Source organism: Hemiscyllium ocellatum, assembly GCF_020745735.1.
Source record: "Hemiscyllium ocellatum isolate sHemOce1 chromosome 27 unlocalized genomic scaffold, sHemOce1.pat.X.cur. SUPER_27_unloc_5, whole genome shotgun sequence".
NCBI lineage: Eukaryota > Metazoa > Chordata > Chondrichthyes > Orectolobiformes > Hemiscylliidae > Hemiscyllium > Hemiscyllium ocellatum.
Genome location: NW_026867514.1, coordinates 1,165,942 through 1,187,940, shown reverse-complemented (window position 1 = coordinate 1,187,940; position 21,999 = coordinate 1,165,942). Strand labels below are relative to the sequence as shown.

General features: G+C 45.9%; 1 protein-coding gene and 1 non-coding gene across 2 annotated transcripts in view; both read right to left on the bottom strand.

Moving 5' to 3' along the window:
• LOC132808379 (oocyte zinc finger protein XlCOF6.1-like) overlaps positions 1-21,999 on the bottom strand; it is a 54,477-nt gene that overhangs the window by 14,082 nt on the left and 18,396 nt on the right. The window contains exons 2-3 of the mRNA XM_060822123.1: positions 5,228-5,478; positions 4,075-4,162 (exon numbers count right to left, since the gene is read on the bottom strand). Of these exons, the coding sequence (XP_060678106.1) occupies positions 4,075-4,162; positions 5,228-5,478 (339 nt within the window). The remainder of the gene's footprint in view (positions 1-4,074; positions 4,163-5,227; positions 5,479-21,999) is intronic.
• On the bottom strand, positions 15,194-15,265 carry trnaw-cca (transfer RNA tryptophan (anticodon CCA)). The gene has a single exon. It is a non-coding gene; the product is annotated as a tRNA-Trp (tRNA).

The window sequence follows — 21,999 nt, the reverse complement described above, 5'->3', positions numbered from 1 at the left end:
ACCCTGTCTACCCACGACTCCATTTTCTAGGAACTAAAAACCCGTAACCCGAGATCTCTTGGTTCAAAATGCTGCATATGAAAAAGATTTGCTGCTTGTTGGTAGATGTTAATATTTGGTGCATGTCTCTCCTCTAATTTGGTATCTTATACTGAATGCCATCACTGATGAAGTCCAGTGTGCCAAAACCTGAACTTCAAAATCTCTCTGTTCAACGACACTCAAGATCCTACCATTCACCATGTAAATCCGACCTTGGTTTGACTATACAAAATGTAAGACCTCATACTTAGCTATATTAAACTCCATTTGCCAATAACTTTAAACTTATGCAATCTAGTTCTGGACTCGCCCTCCCCAGGGAAAAGACCTTTTCAATTTACCCTATCCATGCCCTCATGATTTTATAAACATCTATAAAGTCACCCCTCATCCTACAAAAATTCTGGGAAAATGACCCCAGTCGATTCAGCCTCTTCCTGTAGCTCAAACCCTCCAACCCTGTCAGCATCCTTGTAAATGTTTTCTGAATCCTTTCAAGTTTCACAACGTCCTTCCTGTAGCAGAGAGCCCAGAATTGCATGCAGTATTCCAACAGTGGTGTAATCAATGTCCTCTCTGAAGAGGATTTAAAAAAAATATAACTACAAGCAAATCAGGTTAGTTGGGCATGACTTTCACATAGCAGTTTGTTTTGGCTGTCCTTCATGAATCTATGTTTTTCTTCAGTTATGAGAAAATATTTTGTAGGATGTGATAATTGTGAGCACATCCAACATTTGCTCATTAACCCTCATGGCCCTTGGACAGAGTAATTGTGACTACATGCTAGAAGGCAGTTGAGAGTCAACCACATTATAGTCGGTCTGGAGTCACAAGGGGTGTGTGTGTGTGTGTGCACGCACATGCATACATGCATGCAGGGTTCATGAATGGTAGGTTTCCTGCCTTAAAAAAAGTTTCTGGAGAAACACAACAGTTCTGGTAGCATCTATGAAGAGACAACAGTGTTACTGCTTTGAGTCCAGTGGTCCTTCAAAACTTGACTGGATTCAAAACATCTCTCCAAAGATTCTGCCAAACCTGCTGAGTTTCCCAAGCAATTTTGCCTTTTGTTGCTGATCTCCAACATCTGCAATTAATTATTTTAGCGAATAACTGTTTCCTGTTTGTCAAGACCGAGAGAAACTCTCACTTCCAGATCTTTTAATTAGTTGAACATAAATTCTACCAGAAGCCATGATAGGATTTCAATTTGTGTTCTCAGAAGACCTTGATCTCTGGGTTGCTCAATCATTATCACTGGATCCCAGTCTTCCCTTAAATGAAAGTGTTCTCCTCAATATTTTCCTTTATTTATTCATGGGATGTCGCACTTTGTCTCCCAATATTATTCTGGGAAACATCAACTTCACTTTCCTGCTGTTTCCCCATAATCCTCAATTCCCTTTCTGATTAAAAAAAAATGTTAGTTTTGAATGCACTTAACAATCCAGGCTCAACAACTGTCCTAAATATGCAATCCCTTATTTGCAAGTTATTCCCTCAGGTTCTAAACTCACCCACAAGGGTAACCTTTCCCACATCTAGCCTGTCGCGTCTCCTCAGAATCTTGTTTGTGACAATAATGTTACCTCGAAATCTTCTAACTTCTAATAACCACGAGCCCAATCTATTCATTTCTCCTTATAAGACATTATTTCCATTCCTGATATCGTCCTGGTCAACCTTCTCTAGTCTGCCTCCAATGCCAGTATATCTTCCCTTAGCTAAAAGGCCCAAACCTTTTGCTTAACCTGTCGATATCCCTCTCCATGTCATCCTCACCACCTGCATTCCCATCAACTGTCTCTACTGCAGTCTTGGCAATAGTACTTTCACTTCACTTATCCAAGTAATTCATATACATATTGTAAATAATTTTTGTAAATAATAATTGTAAAACACTGATCCCTGTGCCACATTGCTAATTACAAGTTGCGATCCTGAACATGCCTCTTATCCCTGCTGCATCATTGGTTAGCCAATCATGTATCCATACGGTTAGACTGTCTCCAATATCATGTGAATATCGTTGGCTAGGCCAGCAAGTCTTCCCAAACTGTCCTGGAAAAAGTGGTGGTGAGCTGCCTCTTAAATTGCTTCACAAATATGATGTGGTCTATAATGAAGGTTCAGGAGCGAGTTCCAGGATTTTGATCAATAACATCGAAGTAATGCGTATATGTCACAGTTGGAATGTTGTGTTCACACTTATCTCCTCTTGCTGGTTGAAGTGATGGAGTGGAAGTTGCTCTTGAAGAGCCGCCACTCATATAACCAAGCCAGACAGATCGATTGTGGCCAGAGACTCGGCCATTTTGACTTCTCATCAACCTACATTCTTTCCATGCAAGTTTTAGTCACATCAAACTGCCGCGCAATGCTGTTATGGCCTCGGTAAACTATAATAATGTGAAGATCGCTGGAATGATTTTCTACACCCAACTGCAATATAAATACAGATCATTATTTCCAGTTTTGGTGGAACAAAAGACATGGTATTGGTGATAATTACAGTTAGTGCAAACACAGTTAGCCATCGATAAATATTAATCCTGTTCACTTCAATGGCCAATTTCAATTCAGAAACCAAGTGCACTCGGCTGCTTGTAACATAGACAACATGACAAAATGGCTCATAGGAGGAGAAATGGGACATTGAGGAGGAGTGAAATGCTTGCTTTTGGTCACCTCCACAATTGTTAGAAAAACAGGTTGAAAGGATTCTTAAAAGGTGGCTGAAGTAATGGTGTGGCTTAACACTTCAGACAGCGCAAAGTGGAAGACCACTTTCTAGTGGAAGAAAAATAATTTTCTTATTTCTGAAAGAACTGGGAAACAGAAGAGGGGATGAAATCTGACTTGGGAGCTATTTCCTATTTATTGAGGATGTTGCTTCATCACAGTCTTGGTTTAGAGCATAAGCTCTTGATCAGGAATAAAGGGTGGCCCAAGGGGACTGAGAGATAAATGGGAAGGAAGTGGGGCTGGAGGGAAGGTAGCTGGGAGTGCAATAGATAGATGGAGGCAGCAATTGATGGTGATAAGTCAGAGATGAGGGTGGAGCAAATCGGTGAGAAGCAAGGTGGACAGGTTTGACATGTCAAGAGATTGGTGTCGAATTGGAAGGTTGGATCTGAGACAAGGTACGGGAGAGGAAATGAGGAAAGTGATGAAATCTACATTGATCCCATGTGGTTGGAGGTTCCGAAGGCAGAAGATGAGGTGTTTTTCCTACAAGCGTCGGGGAGCAAGAGCTTGGCAGTGGAGGAGGCCCAGGACTTGAATGTCCTCGGTGGAATGTGAGGGGGAGTTTAAGTGTTCAGCCACAGGGCCGTTGGTCGTTTAGTGTCAGTGACCCAGAGCTGTTCCCTGAAACGTTACGCTTGTTGGCATCCAGTGTCCCCAATGTGGATGAGACCATATTGCGAGCAATGGCCATTAACTTATGAATAGATTGCATAAATCTTAGCCTGCCAGAGTTATTTTCTTTCATTAAATTAAAGAAAATTTTAATTAAATTGTGTGACTGCATGAAACGGTTTGATGGTCAGATTTGAATCATCACTCCCAAATGAGACAATGCCATGAATATCAGCGAACTGCTCTTTTTGTTAAAAACCACAAGTTCTTGATTTATTTTCACAACTTACTGGTATTCACACCTGCACATTCAATGTCAAACTCTGACATCAGAAATGAAATTACACCATTAATTTTGACTTACAATATTCGAACAAACAAATTAATAGCACACAGTGAATACCAAGTCTGATTAATATGAAATTAAATTTGACCAAACAAATCTAAAATCAAGCTGGGAGATAAGAAATGGAGGAAGGGCAGAAGGCAAGAAATGCAGCATCATAGAAGGTGCTCCTCCAGAGAATGTATTTTACCAACTACCACGGCTAAATATAAACATTCTGATATGATCCTCCAGTTTTAATGTAAACCATAGCCCCATACAGTAGGTACCATTTAAATGAGTAAAAAATGCAAGCCTTGAGCAAATCCAGCCTCCAGCCTTACCCCCCTCTTCTTGGTGCTTGGACCTTCCTCCAGTTCCGGGGGGTTGTTGAACCCCTGGGCTCCAGCTGCCACTCCTCCATTGAAGAAGCTTTTGGGAAACAGATGCAAAGGCAAGATACAGAACGGAGCACCTTTGCAAATGAAAGCAGCTTACAGAGACATCACATGATTTTTAGCCATCGACCTCAAGGTTATCTGCCCAGCATACTCATGCAGCACTACTCTGCTTCTGTGCTCCCAGCAGCTGGATTGTGGATCAGTTTAAAGTAGATCCTATATCTCTGACAACATCGGTACACAAGGCAGTGAAGAAAGGTTTCAGCACACTGGCCTTCATCAGTTCAGGAATTGAGTACAGATGTTGGCAAGTTATGTTGTAGTTATACAGGACGTGGATGAAGCTGCACCTGGAATATTGTGACCAGTTTTGGTCCCCTTGGTGTTCTGACTTCTGACTTCTTCAACTCTGCGTTTGTGTTGAACTTGATGGGATATTTTGTCTAACTTAGCATGTTTAAACAGTATCGCTCAGAGGCATTCATCTGAAACTTTTCAGGAGGTGAGCTCAACAAGATTGAAAAATTCCAAGTTACTTGGAGTCTATTTTGAACTTACATCAGGACCAGTAGGCAGAGACACGTACAGCATTGAAACAGACCTTTCGGTCCAACTTGTCCATGCTGACCTGATATCCTAAATTAACCTAATCCTAGTGCTTGTTGGGTGTAGGGGAGGCAATTGCAGTCCAGCAGAAAACAAAAACAGCCCACCTAGTCTCCCACTGCTCCCAGTGTCAGAACTGCCTGAAGGTTCAGTCTTGGGAGGTGACCCAAGGCAGCGTCACCGGTAGGATCTGATTGCTGGGAGCGCTGGTGCCCGCTCAGGTGCTTCTGCAAGTTGCAGGAAAACATGAATCTCTTCCCACACTCGGGCCAACTGAAGGGCATCTCCCCAGTGTGGACACACTGATGCTTCAGCAGGGAGGAGGAATTGCTGAAGGCCTTCCCGCACTCAGGGCAGCAAAATGGCCTCCTCCCTCCACCCCACCCCCATCCCCGTGTGGACCAGCTGGTGCATCAGCTGTGTGGAGGAGCGGGTAAAGCCCTTCCCACATTCGGGGCAGGAGAACAGCTTCTCCCCGGTGTGGACGGACTGGTGCCTCAGCAGGGCTGAGGAACTGCTGAAGGCCTTCCTGCACTTAGGGCAACTGAACGACCTCTCCCCCACGTGGACCCAGCAATGGGCCAGCAGGTCGGAAGAAAGAGCAAAGCACTTCCTGAACTCGGGGCAGAAGAAAGGCCACTCTTCAGTGTGGACCCACTGTTGTCTCAGCAGGTGGGAAGAACTGCTGAAGGCCATCTCGCACTTAGGGCCAGAGAACAGCCTTCCCCGGTGTGGAGACAACTGGTGCGTCAGCAGGGCAGAGGAATCACTGAAGGCCTTCCCACACTCAGGGCAGCAGAAGGGCCTTTTCCCCTCTGTGGACCCTTTGGTGCTTCAGAACCCTTTCAAATTTCACAATATCCTTCTGATAGGAGGGAGACCAGAATTGCACTCAACATTAACCCAAAGTGGTCTAACCAATGTCCTCTACAACCACAACATAACTTCCCAACTCCAATACTCAGTCAGAGGATTCCAAAAGCTTTCAATATGCACAAAAACAAACAGGAAAGAATGGAGGACAAACCGAATTTTTGAGAGTTAGCTTGGAAGCATCACTGAGAAATCGGCGGACTGGGTTTATTGGGTACCCATTCTCCTTAAATACACTATATACGTATTTCTCTTGTGCTCTTCCTAATTTCTCTGTGCTGCCGTGTGTCATGGCTCGTTGAAATAATGTCCTGACGCAGCTTCGTTTGTGGGTGTTGGGATGATTGCTTCTGCGGTTAAGTATTTGGTTTGCGTGTGTTGTTTTTCTGTAGATGCGAGTTTGAAGTTCCCCATTGACTGTTCGTTCTACTGTGACATCTAAGATGGCACTTTGTTGCTGTTCTCCTCCTCTTCAAACCAGGAGCCCCCCTCAGGCCACAGTCTCACTACTTGGAACACCAATATACAGACTAGTCAAAGGCCTCCACTGAAGACTAAAACACCAAGTCGAAGATTCAAGCCACTCCATTTACTCCACCCAAGAATTCCTGAACATCAATGACCCGAAGATAGAAGAGGATGGAATAATGATGTCAATTGACAAAGCAGCCCGGTTCACATCCATTAACATCAATGTGGCCAAAGAAAACTGAAGAAACTATTCGAAGAACCAAAGACACAAACACAGCACCAACTTCATCAGCAAAGATAGCACTGTCAAGCGCATGGAACTGTGCCTTAACCACACACTTCATTTTCAGGAACAAGCCCTACAAACAAATCAATGAAACACCCATGAAACCACCAGTATCAGGATTCCTAGCAGAAGCAATAATGCAGAGACTCGAACAAACAACCCTTCCAACGACCCAGCCCAAACTTTGGGTCAGCTACAGCGATGACACTTTTGTCATCAAAAACTGAAACAAATTAGAGGAAACCTACAACACCATCAACAATCTCCTTACTGGCATAAAATTCACAAAATAGGAGAACAACAGCAAAGTGCCATTTCTAGATATCACAGTGCCATTTCTAGATATCACAGTAGAGCGAACAGTCAATGGTAATATTCAAAACAGCGTCTACAGGAAGACAACACACGCGAACCAAGAACTTAGCTACAGGAGCAATCATCCCTAAACATACAAACAAGCCTGAATTCAGGACAATATTTCAACGAGCCATATACACTGCAGCAGCCAGTCACTACGAAGACCAATAAGTAACTGTACAGCACATTTAAGGAGAATAGGTAGCCAAAACAAAACAATTGAAAACTGCTTCCCTGACCGGGAATCGAACCAGGGCTGCGGCGGCGAAAGCGTCGAATCCTAACCACTAGACCACTAGGGAGGTACCGGAGCTAGCTGACAGCTCTACTTTAAATTTCTTCCCTGCCCAGAAATCGAATCCGGGACGCGGTCGTAAGAAGGCTTTCACCTGTGCATCCAACAATGTCTTTTCTTGTATCCATTGCTCCCGATGCAGTCTCCTCTACTTTGGGGAGACTGGCGATTCCTCGCAGAGTCAAGTCACAGCGCTAGAGGGAACATCTCCAGGACATCCGCACCAATCAACCCCATCGCCCGCTGGTCCAACATTTCAACGCCCCCTCCTACTCTACCGAGGGCATGCAGGTCCTGGGCCTCCTCCATCGCCGCTCCCTCCCCACCCGATGCCTGGAGGATGAACGCCTCATCTTCCGCTCGGATAAATTCAACCCCAGGCCATCAATGTGGAATTCACCAGTTTCCTCAATTCCCCTCCCCCCACCTTACCTCAGTTCCAACCTTCCAGCTCAGGGCTGCCCTCATGACCTGTCCTACCTGCCAATCTCCCTTCCCACCTATCTGCTCCACCCTGCTCCCTGACCTGTCACACCCATCCCCACCCCCGTTCACCTATTGTACTCTTTGCTACCTTCGGCCCAGCACCCCCCAATTTATCTCTCCACCCTTTTCCTGGAGATGGGACAAACAGCTGGCTCAGGGATAGCAGTCCACATTGCTCTCTTTGCCGCCAGTTCAGAGGGAGAACATTGGAAGGACAAAAAAGTGAATAATGATCTGTGTAGGAGGGTGACGAACTGTTAATGGAGACTATTCCTGGCTAACAATAAGTCGTGTGTAACAGCAGACGATGTGATAACAAGGCTTAATTGCCGCTTAAAGGTCACCAATGATTCTGACTCTGCCACTCCCATAGGCAGCGCATTCCATGCCCCCACCACTCTCTGGGTAAAGAACCTACCCCTGACATCCCCCTTATACATTCCATCCTTCAACTTAAATTTATGTCCCCTTGTAACACTCTGTTGTACCCGGGGAAAACTTTTCTGACTGTCTACTCTATCTATTCCTCTGATCATCTTATAAACCTCTATCAAGTCACCCCTCATCCTTCGCCGTTCCATGGAGAAAAGGCCTAGCACTCTCAACCAGCTTCGTACAACCTATTCTCCAGTCTAGGCAACATCCTGGTAAATCTTCTCTGCACCCTCTCCAAAGCTTCCACATCTTTCCGAAAGTGAGGCGACCAGAACTGCACACAGTACTCCAAATGTGGCCTCACCAAGGTCCTGTACAGCTGCAACATCACTTCAGGACTCTTGAATTCAATCCCTCAGCTAATGAACGCTAATACACCATAGGCCTTCTTGCAAGCTCTATCCACCTGAGTGGCAGCCTTCAAACATCTATGAACATAGACCCAAGATTCCTCTGCTCCTCCACCTTACTATGAACCCTACCGTTAACCCTATATTCCCATTCTTACTGGTCCTTCCAAAATGGACAACCTCACACTTGACAGGGTCGAAGTCCATCTGCCACTCCTTAGCCCAGCTCTGCATCATATCTAAGTCCCTTTGCAGCCGACAACAGCCCTCCTCATTATCCACAACTCCACCAATCTTCGTATCATCTGCAAATTTACTGACCAACCCTTCGACTTTCTCTTCCAAGTCATTAATAAAAATTACAAACAGTTACAATTTTGAAGTCAGTCGATGTTGAAGACTGGAGATCTATAGGACCTCCAAGTGGAAAATGAGGCGTTGGTCTTCCATCTGGAGCTGAGCTTTACTGGAACACTGCTGCATGCCTGAGACAGAGATGTAGGCCAGAGAACAGGGTGGCGTGTTCAAGTGACAGGCAACCAGAAGTTCAGGGACATTTTTGCGGGCAGAACTGAGATGTTCTGCGAAGCAGTCACCCAGTTTATACTTCATGCTACGTTGGTGAAACGACACTGTGAGCAGAGAATGCAGTAGACTAGGCTGTGGCAAATGTTCAGGTAAAGTTGCTTCACCTGGAAGGATGTTCGAGCCCTTGGAATTCAGGAGGGAGCAGGTAAATGGGCAGGTGTTACACATTCGGCGGTTGCTGGGGAAAGTGCCTTGGGACAATGGGAGGTGGGTGTGGGGTGTTGCGAGTGAAGGAAGAGTGGACCCGAGGTGTAACGCTGCCCATTTACCTCCTCTCATATATAAATCCGTGAAGTTGAAAGAACATTCCATAGAATGATTCAGTACCACGTGACTCAAGAACTACTTCGTATTCATGTTCCGGGGCCAGCATCATTATTGTGTCACAGCAGCTGCAGGCCATCACCACGGGCTCGTCCTATGACGTCACGGTGCGGTTGGACGCCTCCGGGACAGTTTATCAAAGAAACCTCCCTGTGGGTCAGGGCAGCCCTGCATCGGGAAGCACTGGGATGGCCAACCACTATCAGTTTACATGGGGAACATATCTCCACATTTCACAGCCTCGAGGCAAATTTCCCGTCCTTCTACTTAAAATTCAAGAACACTCAACCAAAATTCCCAGGTAAGTTTGGAAGATTTTTTTCCAAGTGTTCGCAAAGTATATCTAAGAGCATATTGTTAAAGTGTGAACATTGCGAGTGTTGAAATTGTGTGATTCTGAGCGAAATCATAGTTCGAAAAACAGAATGTGGGAACTTCGACAGAGTTTATACGATTTGCACGTCGGAGATATGTCTGCGGGTGTGTGATGGGAGCATAACCCAGGAGGGAAACTATCTGTCCCATTCACTCAATGTCATCTTTAGCAGCTTTCCCGTATGACGGCGCACTGTTCAGCACCTCGTCTTCTGATCTGCTTTCCAAAGATCTTCGACATAATTATTTCACATTGATATACTGGCCCAATGTGCACAGGTGAGATGGCACACTCGTGGAGGTCTGCGGGGTCTTCTCCTTTTCTGTGTATCCTATGTTGAGGAGGGCAATGCTTGTCACTGGTCACTCCGGTGTCAGAGAAAAGTTTAGAAACAAAACGGTTTAATTTTCTGCCAGTAGAGAGGGCCCGGTTCCTGGGGACGGGCAAACAGCAGCAGGAAGACTGAATGAGAAGCAGCTGTCCGGGAAACTCTTTGCCGCTTGCAATTCTGAGAGCAATGTCAAATGTATTTCACACTGAGCAAGACTCAGCTGGTTCAAGAGGTAGGGCGGGGATGGATGGGGGTTCGATGTGTCGCTCGTTGGTCTCGGGGTATGATTCTCGCTTTGGGTCTTTTTCTACGCAGACTTGCGAGAGATCCAGGACGAGCCCGCGTTTCATGGCTTGTACCAAAGTGCTTTCAAAAATTTCACAAAAAGTACTTTCGTTAAACGAGATTGGGCTCCTTGGAGTACGGGTGGTGCAGAAAGCAAGGAAGTGAAATGATTGGAGATAGCGTTAAACAGGTTGACGTGAGTGGTGCGATGTTTGAGGAATGTCAGTGATAAAGCTAGATTAGAAAATGCGAACAGCTCTCCTCGGAGAACGGAAGTTTGAAATCTGGCCTGAAGGAACTTTACCAAGTCATGCGGGGTCTCGACAGAGAAAGTAATGTCAAAATGCTCCCACGCCTGAAAGGATCTGCTGGGTTTTGAAGTCTTGAGGAAAAGAACTAAAAGTGACATTAGGAAGAATGCTTTCGTACAGGGAGTGGTTGGGGTCAGAAAATCCCGATCTGACATTTACACAGAGGCATAGACGCAAAAGGGAAATTGGTGGTCATGTTTAAAGTAACAATGTGTAGAATTACATGGAGAAGGCAAGAGAATGATACGAATAGACACGCACATTTACTTACTGTTTCGAACCAGCAGAGCGAAGGTGGGCCGCATGGCCTCCGTCTGCGCTGTGACACATGCTGTGATTCAGAATGAAAGCACAGTTCGACCAACAGAATGTGGGAATTTAGAAAAAAAGTTTCTATTTGCACAGTCTCCATACGTCTGCGCACCAGTATATTACACTTCAGCAGTGGAGGTCTTTGACGCCAGGCTCGAACGTGCATGCCGCGTGCCAGACGAAAGGCTGAAGGGACCTGTGGAAAGCTACAGACAGAGTCGGTGCAGAGTGGCACAGCGAGAGTGTGCTGGCCCCCAAGCCAGAGGTCGATGAATCGAAGCTGCCCTTTGTCATGGAACTTTGTTTTGTATCTTGCCTTTGCATCTACTTCCTGAGGGTCTGAATGCCATGTATCATTCCGAAACTCACACGGTTCAAGTAACATGCTTTTTGGAGGTCTGAGTGGATTTCCCCTATTCTTCGTAGGTTTCCTATGAAGTAAATCGCAAAACCACTTCTGTGAAATGCCAATGAGTTGATAAAGCTGAAACACATGCCTTGCAGTTTCGTCCATTCCCTGCAGTAATTCGCCACGTCTGTTCGGATGTGAATGACAAGCCGATCAGTATGTCACAAACGGTATCACCATTCAGACATAGTCCCCCACTATTAGTACGCATTTCACGGGTTGTGAATAACCTCAAAGAGAGACAAGTGACAGAGAGTCACCACGGACTCGATCTGCTGAACGGCTTCTGCCTGCGCGAGAATGGTGCTACGTGTTTATGCCGTCCCACTGCCTTTATATGGGACAGAGAGGCTGAGGGAGCAACAATGGTTCATTTTTAACCGTCCCTTCCGTGTTGGACTGCCTGCAGTCCCTCAGCTCAGGGCCGTGGGAATGACTCTGAGTGAGTGAAGGTTTCACTCGGATTCTCTTCATCTGGGACACTTGGGGCTCAGATGTTAACTGCTGCGCAGTCGCAGCAAAGAAGGCGATGCCCACTTTGCAATAGACTTTCCGTAAGATTGCTGCGTGAAGACGATTTCTGAACACCAAGAAGGCTGCACAACAATGTGAATTTACCTGGGCGAAGAGTCCTCGGTGTCCATTTCTTTCTGTCCTGCCAGCACAGCATCTTTCTATCTCCCCGATAATAGACCTTGGGAGCAAGTTCACAATCAAAGTTGCTCACTTCCCACGCATTAGTGGAACAGATACCTCTCACCCCAAGGAATTGAGAGCAGAAGAGCGAATGAACTCTTGCCCTCCAACCCCCGCCCCCCAGAACAACGTGCAAGTAGAAACAAATTGGTTTAGTTATCCGCCAGTGGAGATCGTCCACTTCCTGGGGATGAGACAAACATCAGCGCCCCGGGGACAGAATGACAAGCAGAAGTTCTGGAAACTCTTTGCTACTTGCAATACTTGGAGCAATGTGGAATCTACTTCATACTGAGCAAGTTTCGGCTGGCTCAGAGTCTCTAGTGTACATTGCTCTCTGAGTTTATATTTGCACATTGATGACATGTCTGCACAACAGCACATGACACTACAGCAGTGAAGATCTTTTAACGCCATTCTCGATCTTGCAAGTCACACACCAGATGAAAAGCTGAATACTTCTCTGGAAAAGCTGCCATGTAATGCAGGAGAATGGCACAGCGGGTGCATGCTGGGATCACAACCCAGAAGCGAAACCATTTCCTCCTATTCACTCAATGTCATCTTTAGCAGCTTTCCCGTATCACGGCGCTCTGCTCTCTCCCTTACCTTGCTTCCCAAAACTTCGGGTATCTGAGTTAAATATGTCACATCGATCCGCAAGTCAAATTTATACAGTTGCGCTGGCACCCTGGTGGAGCTCTGAGTTGTCTTGTCCTGTTTTCTGTCGCTGTCTTCTGATCTCGTGTGAAACCTCTTCTCTCAGATGGCAATGAACCGGTGAAGTTGAAACGCATGACTTGCTGCTTTTGTGCATTTGCTGCAGTAAAGAAACCAACGCCCGTGTAACAAAAGACTCTCTGCAGGATTGCTGTGTCAAGACAAATTCTGAACCCCAAGCAGGCTGCACAAAAATGCACTCATACCAATTTCCCTGAGGGAAGAGTCTCCGGTGTCCATTTCTCTCTGTTCGGACAGCACAGCATCTTTCTATCTCTCCGTTAACAGGATCTTTGGAACACGTTCAAAGTTGCCCATTTCCTCCGCATGACTGTAACTGACTTCTCCTGCCTCACGTAATAGTGAGAGAGAGAGAGAGAGCAGAAGAGCGAATGGGCTCTGGCTTCCACCAGCACAGCTTGCAAGTAGAAACAAAATGGTTCAATTATCCACCAGTGGAGACAGCCCGGTCCCTAGGGAACGGGACAAACAGCAGCGTCCAGGGAGCAGGGAGGCAGATTGAGAAGCAGATGTTCTTGAAACTCGTCCCTGCTTGCAATTCTGGGAGCAATGTACAATGTATTTCGTACTGAACAAGTCTCAGCTGCTTCAGGAGGTGGCTGCACCCATGGCTGGTGGCTCGTTAGTCTGGGATATGATCCTAGCTTTGGGTCTTCTGGTATATGCAGCCGTGTGAGAGTTCCCGAGTTCCAATACCAGGCGAACGCTCATTTCGTAAATTGACATGAGCAAAAATGCCCGATCAATTTTCTCAAAAAGCCGCTTCTTAAATAAGATCGGACTGCCTGAATTAGGGACGGCGCGGAGCCGCCATTGCAGAGAACACGGCGAAGGGAAACACGTGTTGAAAGTGAAAACAAGTATTGCAGATTTTTGGCCCGCGCAATCCGAGTCTGAATGAATCCTCCACCTGTATTACGCTCAATTCTGAGTGTGATACTTCAGGAAGCGGGGAAGTGAAGTGATTGCAGACAGCACTGACCAGGTTGAAGTGAATGGTGCCGTCCTGAGGAATGTCAGCAATGAAGGGAGATTGAAAAGTTTGGGGCTGCTCTCTTTGGAGAACAGAGGGCTGAAAACTGGCCTGATTGAGGTTTTCCACATCATGAGGGTTTCAGACAGAGGAAATAATGCAGTGAAAATGATCCCAGGCCTGAAAAGATCGAGAACGATTTGGCAGAGATTTAAAGTCATCAGGAAAATAAATAAAAGTGACATTAGGAAGACCGTTTTCGCACAGGGAGCGGGGCCAGTAAATCCCTGTCTGACAGTGACAAAGAGGTAGATTCAATGGACACAAAAGGAAATTCGGTGGACATGTTCAATGTAACAACGTGCAGATTTACAGAGAACAGGCGACAGAGTGGGACACGTATTTACATATTGTTTTGAACCAGCAGAGCTAAGGTGGGCTGCATGGCCTCAGTCTGCGCTGTCACGGATTTCGTGATTCTGAGTGAAATCGGAGTTGGACCAACAGAATGGAGGAAATTTGACAACGGATATATTCTGCCCAACAGGATACTCCATTACAGCAATGAAGGTGTTTTGACATCATTCTCGAAGGTGCATGACACAATGCAGATTCAAAACTGAGGATTCATTTGAATCACTGAGTAATTTGTTTACAGTTATTCAGTTGAGGTGAGTGGAGTTGCGCATTGGGAGCCACTCCAGTTGATCTGTCGAAGCCGTTTTCTCCTGTGTGATAGTCCCACCAGCACTCCAATTTGCTGTGCTTCCAGTCAGTAGATACAGATTACTGTCCCATACTGATACATGGGCTTGTGAAGGTCTGAGTGCTCTTCTCCTGTTCACTGTCGGCCTCCTATGATCCGAATAATCAAACTTCTCTTCTCCGAGAGTAGGAATAAACTGGTGAAGGTGAAACACATCAGTTGCGGTGTGTCCCATGTGCAGGAGGCCCTGCAGTAATTCCCCACGCTGTTTCACACAGCAGCATCCTCTCGGTGAATTACACTTGGCAAAAAAATCGATTGAACCAAATCAGTGTCCGCCACAGTATTTTAGTGACACCGTTAATAAAATTCAGGCTCACCGTTAATGTGGAGAGGGGCCGTCAGACTGTAGTTTCCGCTCCTTCTGTTGAATAAAGATAATTTTAACTGTGTCCAGTGAGAGGAAAGAATTTGCTGTTGGTGGGAAACATTTCTATCTGAACTCGCTGTCACTCTGCTGCAACAGGAGGAGCTGGGACCTCCTGATAGATTGAAATATAAAGATGGGAGGTTATGGATTATACTGTACAACTGTCGGTATAATGTTATTCCCACCGCGCTGTCACCAACTGACCGAAGAGGATGCGTTTAAATCCCGTGATGAACAGTTTGTGTTTTACTTCTCACATTGGGGAGAGCTGAGCATTTACCCAAACACTGGGCACACCATCTCCCTGACACAGTGTTCACAAATCAAACTGACAGCAAAGCTTCATGTGTGATCGAAAGTTTCCGCAAAGGAGGGAACACAATCCTTCCTTGAAGGTGAAATGTAAGAAGCCGATTTTTAGTGAGCTTGACGTGATTTGAACACGCAACCGTCTGATCTGGAGTCAGACGCGCTACCGTTGCGCCACAAGCTCACGGGGCACTGGTTGCTTCTATTCATACTTAAGGAAAGTGATCGCACTGCAATGATTTTCCGTTATGAGTAACAACGGAGATCAACAGTTCATGTCTGTTCTGTTTCTTCCCCTCTCTTTCTGTCTCTCGAAACAATTTCCAACTCTCTCTCAATGAAAATCTGAAAGAATTGCGGATGCTGTATATCAGAAACAAAAAACAGGAGTTGCATGTGACCCTTCCACAGAACTGATGGTGATTGGGAAAATGTCGGTTTATATGCAGGAGATATGGTGGGAGGAATCAAGGACAATGGAAATGAAATGTCAAGGCTACATGAGAAAAACAAACCAGTAAAGTTGCTGAATGACTTTCTGCTGTCCTATTCGATTAAAAAGATGACAAGAAATACAGAATATAACTTCAGTGCTAGATTAGAATGTGAAAAATAATAGCCACAAAGCTTTTATAACAGTGAATAATATCATGCATACACCATATGAAGCAACGCATGTCTACATTTTATATCAACGTGCCAATCCCTTAGATTCTGCTTCATCCCATGAGTAACTATCCTTTTAAGTCTGAACATGAGGAAAGAAGCCATCTTTTTCCACAATGCAAATTGTATTTAAATAAACGTGTCAAACTGAGGGAAAAAAATGACTATACCGTTAAGAAGGACAGAGAGCATCTGACACCTTTGCAGAGTCTGCTCCCTCCCTGGATTCACTTCAGTTGCTACAACTGAATAGTGTTTCCTACCTGTCTGTCTCTCCCTCCCAGGATGAGGAATGGAAAGGGCGAAGATATTGCTTTGCTCCCACGATTTCTCCATGATGTGGGAATCCTTGTCTCTCTCCAACTTTGACAATCGGTTGAAAGACCACTCATGTACGGAACGTGTTGCATCTATTGCTGCTGCGAATGGGGTGAAGCTATTTCAGGCTGTGTACCCGCTTAAAGCTCTTCCCACAGTCAGTTCATTGGAACACTCTCACTCAGGTATGCATACCTTAGTCTCACTGATATGTGAAACCTTGTGAAATTGACAGGACAGGAGAGAAATTTTTAAAAATTCTACTAGATTCAAAGGCCGATGATATTACCGTGCCAATTAATTGATTGTCTCTATCAGATCTTGTTTTCAGATTTCTGGCTGTAAATCCTCCCTTTCTCGTCTCCTGTAAAAGGAGATTATCGAAGACATTGCTGTCTACACGGTATAGAAATTCAAAACAGACAATTCTGGTTTCTGTGGAACATTTTTTCTTTTCTCCTTCCCTAAAAAATCTGAATCTTAATGCTACAGTCTCCCTCCATTCTTACTCTGCTGTAGCTATTATCACCCTCATTCCGGTTCTCCTAACAATGCTGAAAAATGTTGACTAAATGATCTATGCTCGCCTTCTCCTGCCCTGAACACAGGCTGTAAAAGACTGGGCCAGGAGTAGGCCTTCAGCTCATGGGGCTTGCTCTGCAATTCCACAAGGTCATGTCTGTGCTGCTATAGCCTTAACTCCATTTCCTGCCTGCTGTCTATAACCTTTCATATCCCTGTCACTCAAAATTATGTTCAATTCAGCCTTGAAGACATTCCATGGGCCAGTCTCCATTATTCTCTGTGGGGAAGCATTACACACAATAACGAGAGAATAAATTCATAATTTCTGCATGATATTGGGAGAGCCCTGATTTGAAATCTTTGTAAGTGAGCTCTCGACTTTCTGACTATGAAGCATTTTATGAGAACCTGTGTTGATGAGACGACCCTCAGAGCTTTATTTGTTTAAAATGACGTCAACCCTCATTTTTCTCAAAACCAGTGACTGCTTACCCAATCTGCTCAACCTCTCCTCGTAAGACAATCCTCTTCATGCCAGGAATCAGTCGAGTCAACCTTCTCTGAACTGCTTCCAATTCCCTCCTTTCAGGAAATGAACTAAAAATGCACAGAATATTTGAGCTCTGGTCTCACCAATACCATGAGCAGCTGGAACAAGCCCTCTCATCCTATAAACTCTACCCCACTTTCATCTCCTGCAAAGGCAACAAGTTAACCTCAGAATGTGAAAATAAAAGGAAAAGGAAAGGATGAGAAAAGAGTGTGTGGTACTTACAGATATCAGACAGAGGAAGGAAGTTGCAGTCTGGGGTGAAGCTCAATCTTCATTCAGAGAGAGAGGAGCAGCAGCAGCAGCTTCAGGAACTCATGGTCCAACTTCTACAATCAGACAATAGGGGGTTCTGATTGACAGGAAGACTGAACAGCCTTCTGGTCCTCCAGGAATTCCAATTGGTCAATCTCCAGGCACAGCTCACAATGATCTTTATGATGCGAGGGCGGTTGAGCAATACGAGACAGGCAGTTTAAAATACATGGACGTCACTGGCTGGCACTGAGGCTCCAAGGCCTTCAAATTTCTTCCTCTCCTGGGGTCCCCTCTGGTACTCCACCAATGACACACTTATTCATTTGGCTGAACTGGTTCTCACCCTCAATAATTTATGCTTTGAATCCTCCCACTTCTGCCAAATCAAAGGGGTAGCCATGGGCACAGGCGTGGGCACCAGCTATGCCTGTCTCTTCGTCGGGTAAATAGAAAAGTCAGTCTTCTGCAGCTACGTTGATGACTGTATCGGTGCCACCTCGTGCTCCCGCTTGCAATTCTTAGAGCAATCTCAAATGTATTGCATAGTGAACACGTCTCAGGTCACTCAAGCGGTCACTCATTTTTAACCGTCCCTTCCGTGTTGGACTGCCTGCAGTCCCTCAGCTCAGGGCCGTGGGGAGGACTCTCAGTGAGTGAAGGTTTCACTCCGATTCTCTTCATCTGGGACACTTGGGGCTCAGATGTTAACTGCTGCGCGGTCGCAGCAAAGAAAGCGATGCCCACTTTGCAATAGACTTTCCGTAAGATTGCTGCGTGAAGACGATTTCTGATAGGGGTCAACGACATGGGGGAGTTCGGGACCTAATTTACCTGGGCGAAGAGTCCTCGGTGTCCATTTCTTTCTGTCCTGCCAGCACAGCATCTTTCTATCTCTCCGATAACAGACCTTTGGAGAAAGTTCACAATCAAAGTTGTTCATGTTCCCCGTATTAATGCAACTGACTCCTCTCACCCCAAGGGTTTCAGAGAGAGAGAGAGAGAGTGCAGAAGAGCGAATGAACTCGACCCGCACCCCACCCTATACCCCGCCCCACCCGCCAGAACAACGTGCAAGTAGAAATAAACTGGTTTAATTATCCACCAGTTGAGATAGTCCAGTTCCTTGGGATGAGACAAACATCAGCACCCCGGGGACAGAATGACAAGCAGAAGTTCTGGAAACGCTTTGCTGCTTGCAATTCTTGGAGCAACGTGGAATGTACTTCACACTGAGCAAGTTTCAGCTGACTCAGAGTCTCCAATATACATTGCTGTGTTTGCCGTCAGCTCAGAGAGAGAACAATAGGAAGGACGTAGGAGTGAATAACGATCCGCGTGTGAGGGCGAATAATTGTTCATGGAGACTGTTAGTGGCTAACAATACGTAGTGTGTCATAGCAGACGAGGTGATAACAAGGAGTCGTTTGTGTGATAGGGGTCAAGGACATGGGGGAGTTCAGGCCCTAAAGTTATGGAACTCGATATTGAAGACCGGAGGGCTGTGAGGTCTCCAAGTGGAAAATGAGGTGTTGTTCTTTCATCTGGAGCTAGAACACTGCTGCAAGCCTGAGACAGAGATGTTGGCTAGGGAACAGGATGATGTGTTAAAGTGGCAGGCAACCACAAGGTCAGGGCCTTTTTCCTGCGGGCAGAACCGGGACGTTCTGCGAAGCAGTCACCCAGTTTATGCTTCATGCTACAATGGGGAAACGACACTGTGAGCAGGGAATGCAGTGGACTATGTTGTGGCAAAAGTGCTGCTTCACCTGGCAGGTATGTTTGAGCCCTTGGATATTCAGGAGGAAGCAGGTAAATGGGCAGGTGTTACACATTCGGCGGTTGCAGGCGAAAGCGACTTGGCACCATGGGAGGTGGGTGTGGAGTGTTGCGAGTGAAGGAAGAGTGGACCCGAAGTGTAACCCCTGGCACAACGGGTGCGTGTTGGGACAATAACCCATTCTCTCCTATTCACTCAATGTCGTCTTTAGCAGCTTTCCCGTATAACAGCGCTCTGTTCTGCACCTCGCCTTCTCATCTGCTTCCGAAAAAAGTTTGGGCATGCATAAATATTTCACAGCGATATACTGGCCCAATGTGCACAGTCGAGTTGATACACTCTTGGAGATCTGCGTGGTCTTCTCCTGTTATGTGCATCCGATGGTGAGGAGGGCAATGCTTGTCACTGGCCGCTCGGGTGTCATAGAAGAGTTTCAAAACAAAATGGTTGAATTATCTGCCAGTGGAGAGAGCCCGGTTCCTGGGGACGGGACAAACAGCAGCAGGGTGACTGAATGAGAAACAGCTGTTGGAGAAACTCTTTGCCGCTTGCAATTCTTAGAGCAATCTCAAATGTATTTCCGAGTGAGCACGTCTCAGGTCACTCAAGCGGTGTGGGGCATTCATCGCGCGCCGGCTCTCTGGCTCGTTGGTCTAGGCGTATGATTCTCGCTTACGGTGCCTTACTGTGATGAGTTGCGAGAGGTCCCGGGTTCAAATCCCGGACGAGCCCGAGGTTTTTCTAAACTTGACTTGTGCAAAACTGCCTGATTAATTTTCTCAAAAAGCACCTTGGTGAAACGAGGTTGGGCTGTCTGGAGTACGGACAAGGCAGCAAACGGGGAAGTGAAATGGTTGGATGTAGTGTCGAACAGGTTGACATGAGCTGTGCGGTGTTTGGGGAATGTCAACAATCAAGGTAGATTGGAAAATTGGGACAGCTCTCCTCGGAGAACCGAAGTTTTCCACGTCGTGAGGGACCTAGAAACAGGAAATAATGTTGTGAAAATGCTCCCACACCTGAAAGGATCCACAACGATTCAGCAGAATTTTAAAGTCACCAGGAAAAAAATAAAAGTGACAGGAGGAAGAACGTTTTCCTACAGGGAGTGGTTAGTGTCAGTAAGTCCCTGCCGGACATTGACAAAGAGGAAGATTCAATGGACACAAAAGGGAATTCGGTGGTCACGTTCAGATGTGCAGATTGACGCTGAGAAGGCGAGAGAATGAAACGAATAGGGACACACGTTGACTTAAGTAAAGAACCAGCAGAGCGAAGGTGGGCCGCATGGCCTCCGTCTGCGCTGCGACACATGTTGTGATTCAGTGTGAAATCACAGTTCGACCAACAGAATGTGGGAATTTAGAAAAAAAAACGTTTCTGTTTACACAGCCTCCATACGTCTGCGAAACAGCATATTACACGACAGCAGTGGAGGTCTCTGACATCAGTCTTGAACGTGCAAGCCGCGTGCCAGATGAATGAGTTCTGCTCCTTCATCAGGTGCCGTGTGACTTCTGACCTTGTCCAGCCCAATTCAACACCAGCACCTCTGCATCACAGTTGACGAATGAGATTGGATTTTATTCGGCCTGATTTAGTGAGATGTTCAATTGGAATCTCAAATCTGTCGGACCTACAAAGAAACGCGAATCATAGAGTCCTACAGCAGGAGACAGGCCCTTCTGCCCAACATGGTCCATGCTGTCCAAACTGTCCACCAACACTAAGCCCATTTCCCTGCACTTGGCCCATTTCCTTTCATACCTTTCCTATCCACGTATTTGTCCAAATGCCTTTTAAATGTTGTTAATGTACTCACCTCAACCACTTCCGCTGGCACCTCATTTCATATGTGTACCACCATCTGTGTAAAAACAAAAGTTGCCCCTCACATTCCCTTTTATTCTTTTTCCTCTAACCTTAAACTGATGCCCTCTAGCCCTCACTTCCCCAACCCGGGGTAAAAGTGAGTGCATTCACCCTCTCCATGCGTCTCACGATCTCTTCACTTCTCTAAGGGCCTCTCTCAGTCTCTAATGCTCTAAATAAAAATATCTTAGCTTGTGTAACTTCTCCCTTTTACACAGACCCTTGAGTCCTGGCAACATCCTTGGATATGTCTTTAGCACTCTTCCAAGTTTAATAACATATTTGTTATAGACACTGTCCTGTCTACAAATTTTGTTGGAAATATAGGACCTAATCCAAACTGGATAATCTGGCTGATGGGACAGGAAACCACTTCCTTTCTTGAGAGACAGTCTCCTGGAGAGAACTGGCTGGCTGACTGAGTCCACACAATTGCCTAAGGTGGTGCTCGAAACCTTTATCATCTTTGGGATGGATCCCCGTTCATTCAGTGCTTTGGAGTCATGCAGCCTGGAACAGATCCTTCAAACCAGCCAGTCCATGATCCCCAACTAAACCCGTGCCACCCATCTGCTCCTGGCCTGTTAACAGTTTGTTAACAGTTTTGTTCATTTGTTCACCGTGAGAGTTGGATAAATAAATTGCTGATTGTTGAGTTTAAAGTGTTGGGGATTTACTCTTATCACTAGAACAGGTTACACCACTCTTCATGCTAAATTTACAGATTATTGGGTGACACGCTCCTCTGGGTGTTTCTGTTTGAGAAAGGTGGTGCTGTCAGCCTTCGCTTTATAAGGGTATTGACGTGATGTACTGCTGAATGCAATGGAGTCAACATGAATCCCAGCCTCTCACTGTGGTTGTGGGTGAATCGCCTTAATTTGGCTCTTAACTCAGAAACTGCACACAATAAACTGCTGAAACAATCATTTACACTTTATTGTATGTAGCA